This window comes from Solanum tuberosum, unplaced genomic scaffold, assembly GCF_000226075.1.
Source record: "Solanum tuberosum cultivar DM 1-3 516 R44 unplaced genomic scaffold, SolTub_3.0 scf00591, whole genome shotgun sequence".
NCBI classification, from domain to species: Eukaryota; Viridiplantae; Streptophyta; class Magnoliopsida; order Solanales; family Solanaceae; genus Solanum; species Solanum tuberosum.
The window spans coordinates 164,922-183,716 of record NW_006239516.1 but is presented as its reverse complement, the minus strand read 5'-3'; the positions used below and the strand labels follow the sequence as shown (position 1 = coordinate 183,716).

The following is an 18,795-nucleotide window of genomic DNA, read 5'->3' as shown; positions in this document are numbered from 1 at the left end:
TTTATTTTTATATAGTTTTATTTAATGGTTGATTGAAGAATCTCACGTAATTAATTTGTGTCTTATTTTATATTCATTACAAAGTTGATTAAGACATTTGACTTCTACAATTGTCTGTTTAATCCGCTAATTAGTGTTGGCTTCTAGAATTTTATAATTATAATACCATAATTCTAAATTTTAAGAGAAAATAGAGAAGTTCATTACAATTGTTTTTAAAAAGGAATAAGTTTATATACTACATTTTAACTATTATCGTCGTTAGGGAAAAGTCAAGGGTGGAACTAAGTTTATAAATTCAGAATTTACCTCTCCATACCTAATAATCGCTTCTGTTTTTGCCCTTAGTCTACAACACTCAAATCTAGTAGTATTAGTTTTAAGGAAAAATCCTTTTGGCCAGAACATTTGGTCAAAATGGTATTTTACCTTTTTGAACATTTTTATCCTTTTAACTTCATATTTTTTAATTAAAAAAATGGAAAAAGATCACTTTATTTTAAAATAAAAAAGATATTATACACTTTTAAAATTTTCTGGCAAATTTCTGACCAATGTTTTTTGCCATTTAGCATTACCCTAGTTTTAAATCATAGTTAAAGTTGGAAGGACAAATTAGGACTTTTATTTTTCAAATAATTAGGACACAGAGAGTCCATTTGTTTTGTTTTGTGTACACCAAAACTCTATTAATAGGAAAAATACGAATAAATGAGTACTTCTTCATCTTTAACCAGATGTTTAGAGTTTGAGTAGAAAATTATTTTTGTTAGGGAACGTTTTACCTCTAATGTGGAACTTTCTGACCTGAAACCATATTTGATCGGGCTCTAATGTAAACACCGATCATTGAATGAAAAACAAAAAAAACAAAAATAAATACGAGTAGATGATTTGCAAACAACAATAATATAAATTGAGAGATTTTTTTTAATGAAAGAGCAAGATTTAAAGAAGTTTCGATCAACATGAATAATCTAGCTATGTCATGTTAAATATTGAAATTAAGAGATAATTTTTATTAAATAAACTAATTAAAAAGAAAAGTAATACAAATAAATTAAAACACAGAGACTATAATATTCTCACTTTGTGCAAAACCAAAACTTAAATTTGTTGTTAAAGTATAAAACAAGATTCACACTATGAAGTACTAAAAAAAAGTTATGGACCTGATTAGCTGGGAAAAAAGTAGAGCATAAATAAACTTTATTAATTCTAACAAAATGCTTTTGTGGAAAAGCACAAAAGTATGAGTCATTCTTATGCTATTTTGCAGCTTTTTTTTGTTTAACTTTATTCTGTTATTAGCATGTCAAAAAATTTAAAATATCCTATGATCTGTATCCACCAATCAAATCTTGACTCTTTTTCATTAATTTATTTCTCTTAAGTTAAATAATGTATGTTTTCATCTTAAGATAAAATAATTTGGTAAGCTTCATAAAAGCCACGATATAGCGGTGAATGAAATAGTTAAAAAATTGATTAGATTAGGATTTAATTTCCAACGAAGAATCAATATATTAATAATCTTATATGTTATAAATCAAGTAATTTTTGGTAAAAAAAGTTCTTTATTTTTAGAACTCAAAATGTAAAGCATACTTAAGGTTATTTTTTTATTATGTTTTTAAGGGATCATATAGTAGCTAGCTAAATGATATATGTATTAGTTGAATAAGTATCAATTATATGAGTATTAGCTATTTTATTTTATATTTTGTAACACAAATTTCTAAATTATAAACTTACATCTTAACTAATTACTATCGAACTAAGTTATCAAAAATTAATACATAAATAAATTACTTGGCTACCTACCAAACGACCCTTAACAAATAAGAAGTCAAATTATGTTCAAATTCCTAATCTACTAAAAAAAAACCTTCCTCACTAGATACTTCGTTTTCTCCCTCTCTATTTCTCCTTTCACTTTTCTTATTATCTATCCAACTACAAGTGAAAAATGTTCATTAATATAATTTTTCTCATAATTAAATCTCGAATCAACTCAACAATTCTAAATTCTTTTCTTCTTTATTGTCTGGTTAATCTAAATTCATATTAAAGACACAAGTAAATATGATTTTTTTTTTCTATACTCAAACCTCGAATCGAACTCAACAATTTTATACTTCAAAAATACCCTTAATGAAAATGATTGTTAGATTACGGGTGAGACGGACCCTGCTCTGATACCATGTTAGATTAGGTCTTAGGCCTAACTCACACCCCAAAAACTAGCTCAAATAGAGGAGGATTGCCCAAGTCTTATAAGAAGTCTACCCATCTCATTAACTAACGATGTGAGACTTTTGTCGGTCTTTTAACATTTACCCCTATATATAACCTCTATATATTGTAGCAAGTGCCTAACAATTGACCTATATACCCACGTTTACATCAAAAACAGAACGCCGGCCGGCAAATTGGACCGTCTCTTTTTTACATTCCTAAAAAACACACACATGCCGGTCAACAATTTGTCATCGTCTTCACAAAGTCACAAATAAATCCAACCAGAAAATTCCAACTAGAAAAAGACTGTCAAAATGTGGAACCCAGAATCAGTTCTTATGTATTTTCTACATCATGGCTCAGAAAACCCATGATTTTTCACCGGGAAAAATGACTAATATTTGCCGGAAAATAGTTCAAGTCAAGATTAGGTGGAAGATATTTGATAAAGCTTCAATCTTTAGGGAGTTTTTTCGTTTTATTTGGGAAAGAATCATTGTTTGTTCAACTGGCCGGAAACCGGTGAGGTACCGGCGTTTGTCTCGAAGAAGTTCATCGTCTCCGGTGGCTATGGAGGAAGTTGAAGGGTATGGAGTAGGTGGTGGAGAAGGTGATCCTTTGACTGCAACTTGTAGTGGGTATGATAGTGATTCAGATTTAGTTACTTTAAAGATCAGTATTTTGGGTGATTGTCAGATTGGTAAAACAAGTTTTGTGGTAAGTTTAACATAATTTTCTCTGTTTAGCTTAAGTATGTTACTTTGTTATGTTTACAGAATTAAGATTTTGAGTTTAGGAGTTCTGAATTCTAAAAAAAAACCGCTTGTAGGCGAAGCTCTAGCTCCGCCCCGTGTACGGACCAATTTAAGAACATATAGACTATTATCGAGTAGCTCATGAGCCTAGGTTGATCAGACCTTCCAAAAATGTTGACATACCTATATTGGATCCTCCAAAAACGCTTTTTTTAGGATTTGACACACCAATACTATTTTTGAAGAGTCCGAGCAACAATACTATTCACCAAGATTTGGATGATTTTTTTTTCTAGTGAAATTTGAGTTCTAGTGTGTTTGATAGGAAGGAAAATGTTTTCTTGGAAAACGAGTGCATCTTTTATTTTTTTTCTTGTGTTTAGTAAGTAAGCAAAAAAAAATATTACCCCGAGAGCAACTATATGTTATTTAGCAAAATATACAGGTTGGAATGTGGTGGGGAGTGGAGGTGGCAGGGATTTTGATGATCAAGGGGTGGGGTTGGGAGGTGGCGGGGTTTGGATGATCTAGGGGTGGGGTTGGGAGGTGGTGGGGTTTGGATGATCTAGGGGTGGGGTTGGGATGGGGTGGAATGTGGGGAACACACAAGAAATCATTTTAAAGTAATTTATTTAACCAAACATCAGAAAATTGGAAATATTTTTCACCCCACCAAACACGCCCAATTGGCCTTTTTCCACTTTATTGATCACGAGTTCACACCCTTGATTTCCGAGTTAGAATGTTAACTTCTTATGCTTAAACAAAGAAACAGTTTTTTTAACACTGTTGGTAACTTTTAAATTTTTTGTTTTCCAGATTAAGTATGTAGGTGATGAACAAGAAAAGAGGTGCTTGCAGATGAAGGGATTGAACTTAATGGATAAAACATTAGTTGTACGAGGTGCACGAATTGCATTTAGAATATGGGATGTAGGAGGTATGTTCATTAATTTTCTTCCTTATTCTGGAAAGCTAATTATGCTTAGGCCAATTTTTTCACTTTTAAGGTTGTTAATGTAGCTTAATCAATGCAGTGAATAATTCGGTTTTGAAATTAAACTTTTGGTTTATAGGTGATCATAGCTCATTTGATCAGATTCCAATTGCTTGTAAAGATGCTGTTGCCATTCTCTTTATGTTCGATCTCACTAGCCGGAGTACATTGAACAAGTATGTAGCTTTAATCTGATACTGTCAAAACAAGAAGAAGATTTATTCGTATTTCTTATATTGTTAGTGCATAAAACTTGAACACCGTTATTAAAAGCTTTTGTTTTTCTTTTTTTTTTGCAATTTCAGTGTGATAAGTTGGTATACTGAAGCAAGAAAGTGGAATCAGGTGAGTAACTTTAACTTCTCTTTCACTTTGATGTTGTTTTCTTGAAAAAAGGAGTAAACTTTAGAACCAAGAATCATCTTTTACTTATTACTAACAAAGAAAAAAGTTGGATGAGACTTTCACTAGCCAGTAGCAATTCATTTCACCAAATAAAAGAAAAAGTAGTACAAATAGCAACTTAACTATAGTGGTTGGGACTTTATTGATATACTGAAGTAAAGTTTTGAAAGGAACTGAGTAATGACAGTAGTTGGAACTACTTTCACTCTTTTGAATAAAAAGTAGCATATGGCAATAAGTAAGGTAGTACTTTAGTTACTTTTTGTTCTTGAAGATGATAACTTTATCAGTTGGTTCATTTAGATTTGAATGATTGAAACTTAATGACCAGAATACGTCGTTATTAGCAAAACTTGATTAGCTTCAACTTTCAAGAAGAATGAATTGAACAACGGCGTATAAGGGTGTGGTCTAGAGGTCAATAAAGGGGGTTGAGAAGCATGAGGTCTCGGGTTCAAACACTAGGTGATTTCCTCTCATATGTCCGAACTTTGGCAGACAGAGTTACCTTGTACATACCTGTGGAATTAGTCGTGGTGCCTCCAAGTTGGTCCGTACACCACGGCTATTAAAAGAAATCAATTGAATAACAATCATGATGATCATTATCACTAAGTTCTGTTGTTCTTTACCAATGAAAACTAATTTAATATGTATTGGTAAAGATTACGAAGTCAAATACTGTTCTTGATAATGATGGATGGAAGGAACAATTATAATACATGATTTATAGAATTTAAAACATTGTTAGCTAAGGTAATTAAGTCTAATCTTTTTCTTCTATAATTGACAAATACAGACTGCTATTCCAATACTAATTGGGACCAAATTTGATGATTTTGTTCAGCTTCCACCAGACATTCAATGGTCTGTGGTGACACAGGTACAATTCTGATCAACATAATATACTTAAATGTTTCCTTCATTCCTTCTTCTAAATGGTTTTTTAAGCCTTATAAATGTAGAGGTCGTTACTCGTTACAGAAAAAACTTACTCACACACCAAACTAACAAAACACGCCCCTTTATATGCACTTTCTATCACTAATCAACAACATACCTAGTGTAGTCCCATAAAGTGGGGTCTAGACAAAGTAGAGTGTACGCAAACCTTACCCCTACCTTAGAGGTAGAGAAGTTGTTTATGATAAGACCCTCGGCTCAAAGAACCTTCTATCACTAATCGTGATTAATTAATATATGTAATCATCTCAATCGTCATATCACTAAAGACCATTCTTCCTCATGTTTGTACACTTCTACTTTGTGCAAGTAGGAAAGCGATGTGATCCTAACAAGTTCCTCAAATGTTCGTTTCTCCATAAATGAAGACGGGTGACCCCCACATATATTGGGGTGGTATTTGCATTATCAACTGAATTTTCCTGCTTTAGTTGCAAACTTCGTTTTCACAAGAATATGAAAAATTTAATTTTGTTTATAAATACTAAGAAGATGAAAGGAACTAGTCTTTTGGGTTAGTTATTGTCATCCTCCAGTCCCCTACCACAGAGTCCACCCACCCCCAACAAACCAAGAAAACAAAAGTAGTAGGTAAGATATAACGAAATTAGAATCTAGAGCACGTTCTATTAGTTCAACTGACCCTATCAATTCAGCTCGAACTATATATACGTATTAATAAGACAACACTTGTTCTGAACATACTGACTCATTCCATTGCATTCCGTCATCTCGTATTGTACTGATATAATAAGTATGTGGCACATTGGTGTTTTGCAAGCAAGGACATATGCAAAGGCAATGAAAGCAACACTTTTCTTCTCAAGTTCAACGCATAACATCAATGTGAATAAGATCTTTAAGTTCATAATGGCAAAGCTCTTTAACTTGCCTTGGTCTGTCAAGAGGAATCTTACTATTGGTGAACCAATTATTGACTTCTAGTTCTTCCTACTACTACTGTTACGTTATGTTTTGTATATAAAAGGAGGGAGTAGTGAATTCATTAACATGTAATATTTGTATTTCCTTTTCACCTTAGCGTATAGCGAAATCAAGGTTGATGATAAATTCTTATTGAGCGTATAGCGAAATCAAGGTTGATGATAAATTCAGCAAAGTTTCCACGATATTTTACCTTTGGGCTCTTGTATTTGGTAATACTAATAGAATATATGAAGAAAAGTTTAGTGCGACAATCATACCTCTTTATAACAATAGTTCATTATAACTATTGATTTTTTCTTTCTCGAAATTAGATTTTTATGTTATATATAAATAAAAGAATCAAATCGAAGAATCGAACACCCATCTTTTCAACCAATTTTTTTTCTTCTAAAAATGGCAAAATAATCCACGTCATTTTAATTGGGTCCCACTGACCTCTTATAGTGTCATAAAAAAACAAAGATTCTAGATTTGCTTTATTTTCATAAATCATCCAAACATGGCCTTCTCCTCACCGAGCCAAATAGCTCTACCGCTACCGAAGCCTCACCGTTTCTCCTCCTTATCTCAATCGCAAATACCCTTCAAATTCATCAAAATTACGTCTTCACCCACCAATCCACCAGCCATAGCTTGTGTCCTCACCGGAAAATCAATGGATGCCGCCGCCATTCAACGACCCGATTCGTTTGGCTGGTTTGGAAAGTTCGGTGGTAAGTATGTAACCGGAAACTCTAATGCACGCTCTCGATGAGCTGGAAACTGCCTTCAATTCGCTCGCTACAGACCAGGACTTTCAGGTGTTTGATTAACTGCATTCTCGGATTGGTGATTTTGTTTCATTTCTTCGATTATTTGAATGAAATGGATATATGAAAGATACATATATAGTTTAGCTAAACTACATTGGAGGATCTAGTATATATATTTAGAATTTTACTAAATATTTCATTGTGAATCCATTTATTATTGTATATCAACTTGAAATTGTTATAGAAACTCGTAAACTTTGAATCCAGAATCCGTTTTTGCTTGCTATGCTAACTTTAGGATTTGAGATTAGTTGATATTGTTATTTTTTGACGTGCATTCAGCATTCTGTAATAAGAGTGGATCTGATTGATTGGACATTACCGCAGGCTTTACTTTTATCCTTCGAAATATGAAGAGTGAAACTAATAAAAAAAAAATTATTTTTGGTATTCAATCATGAAATGATGAAACTAGTTGACTAGTATATTCTGATATTCGAAGTCTGTGTTTGTTAACATGTTGAAATAATTGAGTAAGTTAGCTTAGACTGCAAATATCGTTGTGTGCGCGTGTGTGTTTTAATGTTTTAAGTAAATGGTAGCATCTTCCTCGAGCATAATTTCTTTGGAAACTGCAGGAGCTACAATTTTGCTGGAAATTTAGCACAATTCAAGTTTTTTTTATGATATAAAGTGCTGTAGTTATGACTTGTGAGCTTATGCTCTTGATCTCTGTTTTTTGGTATATCACGTGTAAATAAGGTAGTCCGCAACATCAACAAAATTATGTTATCTTATCAAAAAGGAATTCTCTTAACGAACTCCTAATCTTAGTAATACGAGAAATTATGTTGTATTTTGAATGAAATGGACTTGAAAAGATAGAAAGGGATATAGATGATTCAGAAGCTTGATTCCAAACTGTTTCGGAATTGAGGCGTCGCTGATGGATTGATTGATTTCAATTGTATGGCATTGTGAAGAATCGTTGACCCCTATAAAACTTCTAACTTGTTTGTACACCATTTATGCTGACTGCAGAAGGAACTAGATGGGATATTAAGAGATTATGTTGGCAGAGAGAGCCCTCTTTATTTTGCTGAGCGACTTACTGAGCATTATAAACGTCCAGATGGTGAAGGGCCAATGATCTACCTGAAGAGAGAAGATTTAAACCACACTGGTGCCCAAAAAATCAATAATGCCGTTGCACAAACTTTGCTTGCCAAGCGCTTGGGAAAGAAACGCATTATTGCCGAGACAGGGGCTGGTCAGCATGGTGTTGCCACTGCAACTGTTTGTGCTTGGTTTGGTTTGGACTGTGTTATTTATATGGGTGCTCAAGATATGGAGAGGCAAGCATTGAATGTCTTCAGAATGCGACTGCTTGGAGCTGAGGTCTGTATCAGACATTATAAATTGACGGCTCTGATCATAGCTTACTTGAGGAGAGATTGAAATTGATTAAAGATTCACTGATTAACTTGTGGTTTCACTGAAATCTCTGCACCTTCTAATAACTGGCTTGGTTATCTGCAATGACACTAACTAGTTCAATAAAATCCTGTGATTTCTTCCCTACGTTCCACAGATGAATTTCAATGTAAATGTACTGTGTTTTTCTCGCATTCATAAATTCTCAATTGCAGGAATGATTAGTAAGTGTGGTCCATAGGTACATGAACAAAAGGTTGATTGCAAACTATTGGTAAATGGGGAGAACAGAATGTGATATGAATAATAATATCCATGAACTTAGGGAGTAGGATAAGATGTATACAGACGGACAGGGGAAATCTTATTTAAAATACATGAATCTGTCAGATATTTGCAAAGTGAGAAGTTGCCCGGAGATTTTCTTGTTTTGCATTACCTACACTGCCTCTATATTCATCTCTTTTTTAAAAAATTACCCTGCCTCTATTTTGATCTGAAGACCATCTATTATTCTATTTAGGGCTTGAGGACCGTGGTTCGCTGAACCATCGCCTTTCTTTTGTTATACGTCCCTGTAAAATGTAAATGGTTAAGCTTCTTCCTTTTTCCCTCTTTATTCTTGGGATAGATTACATAATTTTATCTTATACTTTGTAAGAGATCTTTCCATTGCATTCAAATCACTCTATTTAATTACGTCTCCCAAAATTAACATTGCAGGTTAGAGCAGTCCACTCTGGAACTGCTACGCTCAAGGATGCTACTTCAGAAGCTATAAGGGATTGGGTTACAAATGTTGAAACAACTCACTACATACTTGGATCTGTTGCAGGACCACACCCTTACCCCATGATGGTTAGGGACTTCCATACTTGGCGTGTGTGTGGGGGGGGGGGGGTTTTGTGATAAACATAGGGTGTAAATTTTTTCTTCTGATTTTTTGTTTAAGAATTCCACATAGAGATTGAGAAGAATAACCAATTGAAATTCTAAGTTCTCCTTCAGGCCCCTTAAGGATTGATTATCTGTCTCTGCCTCACTGTGTCGCACTCTTTCGTTGACTGTTGACAGTTTTCTTGTTGCCTTTGAGCTTATTGTCGGAATAGTTCCACTTTGGAAAGTTCTTTTGCAACTTTTGGCTGCTAATGAGCTCCCCGGAATTTTGTATTCATGAATGTGCTTTTAGTTCTTAATTTGTCTGAGTCAATTTTCTTGTTATTCGTGTTTCGTGTGACGTTTTTGTTTCCAAGTTAATAGGTTTTATTTGCCAAGCTTTACAACTTGCACTTTCTCGCCTGCACATGATAACACAATCTCCTCAGTATAAATTTTTGTTTATAAGATTAATTTAAGGGGAGATATAGGAGCTTGTGTTATGTGTGTCTTGGTTTGTCACTTTGCTTTATCTACTATGTCCATTAAAAAGAAGAAAATGCAATCTACTTATGTAACCTCATGTTGTTTCCTTCCGTGGTTTTGCAGAACTCTGCACTTGAAGGTTTGCTGCTTCCCGAGCTACTTTTGTTATTGATACTCAGAAAGGCATAATGGCTGTTTGTGGTTCAAGGACTCATATTGGCCATTTCGTTGGCAATATGACTGCTAGGCGCCTGCAGTGTAGTTTGTCAGTAAAGAGTTGTACTGTTTCTTACAACAAAAGAGGCTTTCAAAATGTTAGTAAAGCTAACATCAGTTTGGGAAACAAAGGACGGCCCAATAACTTCATGCTTTACCAATATTTCACGACTAATGTTGCAAAGAGGAGGACTAACCTCCATCCACACAAAGGCTTTGGATTGGAAGGTTTTCACAATTTATCCCATGAATGTTTCTTTTCTGGAACTGCCTCTGCTTCTAATGTGTCTTCTGATAATTCTAAGGGCACGGAACAAGTTGTGGATGTTGTTAATTCTTCTGAAGCAAAGATCCCCTTGCAGCTAGACTCGGGATCCTTTTACCTACCTCATCCTGCTAAAGCAAAAACTGGTGGAGAGGATGCTCATTTTATTTGTACCCTTACACCAGCAATCGGTGTAGCTGATGGTGTTGGTGGATGGGCAGATCTTGGTATTGATGCTGGACTATATGCTCGTGAATTGATGTCTCACTCTTTATCTGCAATTAAAGATGAACCAAAAGGTTCTGTAGACCTAATCAGGGTGCTGGAGAAAGCTTACGTGAGAACAAAAGCAAAAGGCTCTTCTACAGCGTGTATCGTTGCACTCACTGAAGGGGGTCTTTATGCAGTTAATTTAGGAGATAGCGGATTTATGTTGGTTAGAAATGGTTGTGCTGCATTTAAATCCCCTTCACAACAGCATGGGTTTAATTTCCCATATCAACTAGATTGCAGTAACACAGGTGATTCACCTAGCTCCACCATGGTGTTCAAAATTACTGCTCTACCTGGAGATGTCCTAATTGTCAGTACAGATGGGCTTTTTGATAATTTGTATGATGAATATATCAGTGGAGTTGTATTTCAGGCCATGGAAGCTGGCTTAGGTCCTCAGATGACTGCTCAGCGGATAGCAGAACTTGCACAACTAAGAGCAATGGATCATACTAAGTCTTCGCCTTTCTCTGATGGAGCTCGTGAGGCTGGATTTGATTACCATGGTGGGAAGCTGGACGACATCACTGTAGTTGTTTCTTACATAACAGAGTAAAATTGAAAATTCATACCATGTTGCAATTTTCAGAGACACCATTGGAACAGAATCAACAGGTGGATGGAGGAGAGTCATACAATACAGCAACCCATAAATCCGAGGCATCGGTTAGAATTTTGGCATTTTGATTTGTGTGTAAAACAAAGACAAGAATGAGAAGGCTGCCGCAGCATCTTGGGTCTAGCTTAGTTCACCTCAGTTTGATACAAGTGTTTTACTTTATGAAATTCAAATAGTATGTTGGAATCATTAACATTTATTTGATTAAGGATTTTCTTCTGTATTTTTGTTCACTTGGTAGATGCCTTATTTGGTACATGATATTAGTGTTCATTAAATTAATACCTGTTTGCGGGCATGTAAGCTCTCTGGAAAGTGTTAATACTGTTAACAGTTGAGTTCTTCATGAAATCAGGACAATGACACTGTTAAGAGATACAAACTCCATTTCATTTTCAGCTCCCACAGATGCTCCAAATTTCTTCCTACCCTCAAAAAAGGACATGATTGAGCATCAACTCTAAAAATTTAAAACCAATTTGGATAAATTGTCCAAATTTGGACATGATTGAGCATCAACTCACAAATATGGACGCAAAGATGCGCCGCGGCCTAGTTAACAGAGAAAAACAAGGAGAAATGAAAAACTACTTAGGTGAAGTTCAGAATAGATTCGTCTTCACATTTCCACTAAAAAGTAAACTGAAAAATGGATCTTCTTTATCTACACCAGAATTATCACCCTTTTCTGTTCTATGAATATCAAACCCCAACTCATTGTTTGTTGACACTTTGGGTCTTTTCACTGAAACAAATGCAACACTATTTCTTGATCCGTGTTTGGCTTTGGCAGGATTCTTGTCGGGTGATGTACTTGGAAGTGCTCCGGCTTCAGGAGTATCAAAATTATTGCCTGAAGGTCCTGCAATAGTTGAATCAACTTGAGCTCGAGATTCATCATTACTATCTTGGATAGGATCCTCCAAGGAATCTACTATATCGTTGTCCTTTATAGTTTGACCATCCTCAGCCGAATCTTTAGAGGCCGTCTGTCCAGGTTTGTCATCTACACAAGATCCCAGAAAAAGTTACGTACAAAATTATAGACGAATAACACTGGATTTCAGCAACAAATGAAGAACTTGATCGTAGGGAGTAAGAAGCACTAGATATATGAATACACTAGAAAGATATGCAACAGACACTTCTTCCATGAACTTTATTGTCAAACTGAATGACTAAAACTGGTGTCAGGTACGCTGCCTACACTACATCCCCTGGGTATATGGCCCTTCCCCAAATCATATGTGAACACCGGATGTTTCGTGCATTGGGCTGTCGTTTTTAATGATAAAAACTGGCAAACAGAAAAACTCTGGATATTACTATCTCAAATGGAATCATCACGTGCAACCTTGAGTTCACTTCTATCTCAGACTGATAGAATGACTTGATAAAGAAAACAAGACAGTAAAAAGAAATTGTGGTTCATGGTTACCTCCTAGGAAAAGCTCAATGCTTTCATACTGAACCTTAGATGCTTCTACAGAAACATCTTCTCCAACCTCCTTTTCCTGGCTTCCGACATCTTTCTGATTTTGTCTCTCAACTAAAATATACTTATCAGATTCCCATATACATTCGAGGAAGATCACCTGCTGCTTTGGCGGAAAGTATTCTCTAAAAATCTGCAATGCACAAATTATTGAGCATTTGCTTCTTTGATTTCATCTTAGAGTTGTTATTAACAACTATCAAGGAAGTACTATCAATTTTCCTATCTCATCATTGGACTTGTGAGAAGAATAATTCTCATAAATTTTCCAACCATTTCTTGACATTAACAGAACTAATTTAACCAATCAAAAAAGCAAGTAAACAAAGGGGATATAAGGAAGGAAATAATTTACTGCATTGCATCAGAAAAACAGAGAGCAGTCAGTAGCAAAGAAAAAACCTCAAATCCATCTTGAGTCAATTTTATGGCTTGTTCCCTCTGAGATAAAGAGGAGACATTGTTGAATACACAAACAACATCAAGAAGCATCTGCAATGAACAAAGAAAATTTGGTTAGAATTTCCTATTCAATTACCAGAAATCCTAAGGAAATTTGCTCAACATAAGCTTTTCAATTCCTTAAATATTGCATGCTCTAAAAGAGCAAAATTTTCAGGTCATACATGACCCATTCCCCTCTTGAATTAGATTAGTTTCTCTATTTAATAAGCTCCAGAAATTACCATGACTCCAGTGTATTCTACTGGAAACTAGAACTTCAACAAACTCAAATTTCAAAAGAACACAATCCATGTGCAAGACCTTTATTATTATAAGTATGACTAAGGAATGAGCTTTAAAATGGTGCCATTCTTCATGAGTTCACATAACATTTCACACTTCAGAAAATGATAAAATTATCCTGAGAATGCTTACTTGCTGAACTAGAACTCTAATTCGGGCAAGCAAGGACAATACTGTCAGTGAAAATCCCATAAAAAATGATCGTGCAAGAAGTGTTGATATCTCCCTGTCTACTGTTAAGGGTAAAAAACAATCATACATGGCTAACAATCCACATTGGAATTTGCATTAAACAGGCACAATGATTGAGTGTCTACTTTGAAATGAAAAGCAATCCGCACAAGGTGAAAAACAAAGTCAACCTACAAATGAGACAAAGACTATACATATGAAATTATGAAGAAATGGAAAATAAAAAGGAAGAAAGGAGGTACAATAAATATCCAACTACACCAATTTATCAAACCAATATGTTTACAGAGAATTAGCTGTGCAAAAATCTAGTAATTTGAAGAACAGAAAAGGTTTGCTATATGCACATAAGTAAGCACTCACGGTGTTTACAAAAACACCCTGATTTTACTCCAATCACCTACACACCCTAAGAATTATGAAAGAAAATGAACAACTCAAGCTCTGCTCTTCCTATTACTTAAAGATTTAAAAAGTCTAAAAGGAAATCACCAATGGCATTAATGGCCATCAACTTCCATAAGTGAATCTTATCCCATAATCAACATATAAAAGGAAGTATTAATATGCAATAAAAAAAAAAGCAAGAAGGATACGCAGCGGCCCTTAACATTGGCTCAACCATCTGCAAGAAAGAACAAGTGAATTAGGAATTACTACTTCATAAAATGATGACTTCAAGTTTTCCTTGTTGTAATATGATTCTTATTAAGCCCCGTATGTTAAGACACTTGATTCAATAGAGAGAGAGAGAAATCATCATTCCTGTAGTTATATGGAATAACAATAACTATGCATCAATCGATTCAATCCTAGGTGAATTAGAGTCAGCTACATGAATCCTATTATTCCATTAAGACTCGTCTCTATTCAATACCTTAGGTACTCTAAATAGAAGTCATCTATATTTTCTACTGGTAAACGTTCCTTGGAGCAATGATAAGTTTTCTCCATGTGACAAGGTTCGAGCCCTGGAATCAACCACTAAAGCTTGCATCCGGATAGACTACCTATATTAAGGGGTGCGAGTGCGACCCTTTCCAAGTCCCAACGTGAATGTATAATGCTTCATGCACCGGACTGCCCTTTTAATAAATGAAAACTAGGGCGTATTGCCAGTAAATGCTAGCAGGAGATTTCGCTAACATGGTAAACTGAGACTGGCGATTCAATATCATGAGTTACTTTACAGACTTGGATGAGTGGTTTTAGATGCAGAACAACAAGAAGTAAGAACAAAAGAAACAATGATACCTGAGACAACAGGTGTGCAACCCCTGAAAGACGCTCCAGAAAGTTATATTTGCCACCATTAGATCTTCTCCTCTTTAGGCTGAGGCCAATAGAAAATGAGGGTGAAAGTTCCATATATATAAAATCATCATAAGTTAGAAAGCAGCAGTGAAAGTTTGTATGTATAGTTTAATGGAAGAGCAAGACATAAATAATGGCAATTCTATTTCCATGACAGTGGGATCAGTAAAATTAATCTCGCTTGTTATTGGTTAGAGTATTACCCTCCAATATGTCGGTTAATGAAATGATGGATAAAACTTGCAAAAATATTGTTATAGGTCACATAAACAACAATTTTTAACAACATGATGGTAGACTATTTAATTAAACAAATGGTAGAGCCAGGCAACATTCAAACATCATAATCAGCAAACATTTGCACTTGCAAACAATACAAAGAGATTGATGATTATTGATAACAATCATATATGTAAGGAAGGCAATTTCAGTAAGCTTCCCTATAGGTCTGTTCAATTGTTTCACTGACAGAAAGTGGTAGACATCAATATAGGAGTAGAAAAATGCAAGAGTATGAGGAGCGCTCATCTCCAATCAAAATTTACTCATTGACAGATATGAAAAGGTGGTATACATTTATGATGTAATCAAAATTCCAAAACTTGGCATATGATCACTACAAAAACTATAATAATAAAAACCTTAAAACAAAATGTAGGTACTTTAAAGGGGTCTAAAGTACCTTCCCAAAAGCTGCACTTTTTGCTTGGGTCTTTTTCCGTTAAGAACTTGAAAGGAGGCACTCAAAACCTCCTCCAAGTTAGCTGTTTGGAGGAGTCTCACATCTCTTCGCACCTAATATTATCATCAAAACAAACATATAAAGTAAGCATTGCACTTAGGACAAAAAGCAAATCCCATCAATACCCCCTATGCAGATAATATATATACATGAATAAACCTTGGTAACAACTTTTGAGGGGTATTGGAAATAGGAACATCTTCTATGATAGTTCTTTGTGTTTAAACAAAGCAAGGCCCATTACAACAACAACATACCCAGTCTAATGCCATAGGTGAGGTCTGAGGAGGTTAGTATGTACACAGACCTTTACCCCTACGCATTGTATAGACCAAAGCAAAGGTTATGTTGCTATCGACACCTAACCAATTAACCAAACGTATAATCGTTCGAGATCGAATCTTATGCAATTGTGGAATTCCATTCAAATAGAAAGCTTTTTGGCCAGTTCAAAGACAGACGTGAACCGTCGTAAAAGATAGTAGCGAAAAGAAATTCCCATAGTTGCATAAGGGGGATGTTGAAAACATTCCAGCAGATAGTATGCAATACTCTTATCAAAACGAGCACTATACTCTTTCTTAATTTAGGGCAGAAACATACACAAGGAACACAAAGCTAAGAGGTTGTTTCTAAAAGACCATTGGTTCAAGTAACGCATACCAAACAGAAGTAAAGACAAGGAACAATAGCCAAATAATGTGATAACCAAAGCACATGAAACAACGAATAATAACAGAAATCGTAAGACAAGAAACTACGAGAATAAGCTCATTACACATGCATATATGAAGAAATATTGGTAAACATACAACCTTTAAGAGGTACTGAAAATATGAGCATCTTCTATGCTGGTTTTTGTTTTGTAAACGAGACGATCGAGAATGGCAAACTCTGTATGGAGCTGACTTACAAAAGTATTTAGCCTCTGCTCAACTACTTCCATCTCGGAGCCCATAATTTCAGCTGTAACAGAGAAAAACTATAATAAGACTTCATAAATTTAGAAACTAAGTAGACAGTAAAAATACTTATGGCGGCGGCGGCGGCGATCGTCGACCGGCGACTAGTGTGCTCCGAGCGACGGAGCAATAGGTGTTCGGGTTGAATTCGTCTGAGAAATGGGCTAAGGAAATTTGATGGATGTGATAGGCTAAATGGGCCAAAGCCTAAGGGTCATATTCATTGGCCTGATCCATAGTTTCATTTATAGCCATTTTTTAAATGGTCATTGCCCTATTGGTACTTATGACCTTTACTTTGTGTCGGTCTTTAACTTATGTTTCTCATTAAAAAAAAAAACTTCTTTACGGGATATAAGTATATATTTTTCGTATTATGATATTTCTCAAGTTATATTTTATTTGACTTCAATTTCTAAAGAATGTATGCTTCAGTAGAAAAGATATAATATCTTTTTTATTTTAAAATAAAGTGATTTTTTCCATTTTTTAATTAAAAAGTATGAAAGTTAAAAGGATAAAAATGTTCAAAAAGGTAAAATACCATTTTGGCCAAATGTTCTGGCCAAAAGGATTTTTCCTTAAAACTAATACTACTAGATTTGAGTGTTGTATACTAAGGGTAAAAACAAAAGCGATTATTAGGTATGGAGAGGTAAATTCTGAATTTATAAACTTAGTTCCGTCCTTGACTTTTCCCTAACGACGAGAATAGTTAAAATATAGTATATAAACTTATTCCTTTTTTAAAAACAATTGTAATGAACTTCTCTATTTTCTCTTAAAATTTAGAATTATGGTATTATAATTATAAAATTCTAGAAGCCAACACTAATTAGCGGATTAAACAGACAATTGTAGAAGTCAAATGTCTTAATCAACTTTGTAATGAATATAAAATAAGACACAAATTAATTACGTGAGATTCTTCAATCAACCATTAAATAAAACTATATAAAAATAAAATAAAACTGACTTTAGTTCATATTTTAATTATCTAAAGAAAAATAATTCATGCATGTATTATTTTATAATATAATAAATAGAATTTAGGTAGAAGGCGTGACCATGAAGAATCCAACATGCCACATATCATTAATTTATGTGGATAAAATTAAAACTGAAAACGATCTTCTAGCTAATTGAATGATTAATTATTTAATTTACCTAGAACAAAAAATTAATGATTTGTTAAGAAAGTATTTTTTTTTTTTGGGTCATGTTTGCTACTTTCATTAATTCATTTAGGGTAGTAGGGGTAGGTACATTCAAACTTCCAAAATGGACTTTGGTTGATAGCTATTACAAATTAAATCACCTAACTTTAGATATTATAATAAAGTCATTGTGTTGGTTGCAATGTTTGGAACTTGAAGAAAAATGAAAAGTTAAGTATAGTGGTACCAAACCTAGAAGAATGATTTATCAACAATAGATAGATGTATTAATAGAAGATTGTTGTTATAGCTCGATACTTAATATTGATGATCTGAAATTGATAAAATATTCAGTAGAATAATTAATGTGTTCGAAAATTCTAGTGAAACATGAGTGATTATACGTTATTCTTTTTTTAATTTAGTGATAAATTTTAAGATTGTAAATTTAACGGTGAGTATGCATAAGATGCTTTCAAAGACAAGACGAAAATTACATGTCCAAGAGCATCAAATAACTCTTGAAAGAGTAAAAAGACTTCACATTGTATGAGTTGCTCGTGCGTCAACTATAGAAGCTTTGATACAAACCATAACCTTTATTTTGGTCACATTGTAAATTATACATTTATACTATGCGTAAGGGTAAAGGTCGTGCGTCACAGTGTAAATTACACTATGCGTAAGCTCGTGCGTCACATTGTAAATTATACGTTTGGTTAATTGGTTAGGTGTCGATAGCACCATAACCTTTGCTTTGGTCTATACTATGCGTAAGGGTAAAGGTCTGCGTACATACTAACCTCCTCAGACCTCACCTATGGCATTAGACTGGGTATGTTGTTGTTGTAATGGGCCTTGCTTTGTTTAAACACAAAGAACTATCATAGAAGATGTTCCTATTTCCAATACCCCTCAAAAGTTGTTACCAAGGTTTATTCATGTATATATATTAT

At 34.3% G+C, this 18,795-nt stretch overlaps 2 protein-coding genes and 1 pseudogene across 4 annotated transcripts in view; 2 read left to right on the top strand and 1 right to left on the bottom strand.

Annotated features, from left to right (window-relative positions):
- Positions 1-2,325: 2,325 nt before the first annotated feature.
- Positions 2,326-18,795, top strand: part of LOC102579847 (septum-promoting GTP-binding protein 1-like) — a 25,938-nt gene continuing 9,468 nt past the window's right edge. The window contains exons 1-6 of one of the 2 annotated variants that reach the window (XM_006365983.2): positions 2,330-2,958; positions 3,816-3,936; positions 4,073-4,169; positions 4,299-4,338; positions 5,198-5,281; positions 6,142-6,397. In XM_006365983.2, the coding sequence (XP_006366045.1) occupies positions 2,596-2,958; positions 3,816-3,936; positions 4,073-4,169; positions 4,299-4,338; positions 5,198-5,281; positions 6,142-6,306 (870 nt within the window). In that variant the 5' untranslated portion in view covers positions 2,330-2,595 and the 3' untranslated portion in view covers positions 6,307-6,397. Of the gene's footprint in view, positions 2,959-3,815; positions 3,937-4,072; positions 4,170-4,298; positions 4,339-5,197; positions 5,282-6,141; positions 6,398-18,795 lie in introns of those variants that run through there. The other variant, XM_015304702.1, reaches the window with a different exon arrangement.
- On the top strand, positions 6,774-10,141 carry LOC102583286 (tryptophan synthase beta chain 1, chloroplastic-like; annotated as a pseudogene).
- On the bottom strand, positions 11,599-17,006 carry LOC102579198 (uncharacterized). Of its 2 annotated transcripts, XM_015304700.1 has the most exons (9): positions 16,752-17,003; positions 16,634-16,686; positions 15,661-15,773; positions 14,919-14,997; positions 14,261-14,289; positions 13,605-13,698; positions 13,128-13,217; positions 12,669-12,858; positions 11,599-12,236 (listed from the first exon to the last, which is right to left on the bottom strand). In XM_015304700.1, the coding sequence occupies exons 2-9, from the start codon at positions 16,676-16,678 to the stop codon at positions 11,833-11,835; spliced, it is 1,044 nt and encodes a 347-aa protein (XP_015160186.1). In that variant the 5' UTR covers positions 16,679-16,686; positions 16,752-17,003; the 3' UTR covers positions 11,599-11,832. The 2 variants fall into 2 exon arrangements, with proteins under 2 accessions (XP_015160186.1, XP_015160187.1); XM_015304701.1 differs by lacking the exons at positions 13,605-13,698; positions 14,261-14,289 and having other exon boundaries at positions 16,634-17,006.

Bases quoted from the DNA above. Each gene is read 5' to 3' on its own strand.
- LOC102579198 (XM_015304700.1), bottom strand. From the start codon at position 16,678: ATGGGCTCCGAGATGGAAGTAGTTGAGCAGAGGCTAAATACTTTT. The intron at 14,290-14,918 runs GTATCATTGTTT...TCTTTCTTGCAG, and splicing joins TTGCACACCTGTTGTCTCAG to ATGGTTGAGCCAATGTTAAG. The intron at 12,859-13,127 runs GTTTTTTCTTTG...TGTGCATTGCAG, and splicing joins TGACTCAAGATGGATTTGAG to ATTTTTAGAGAATACTTTCC.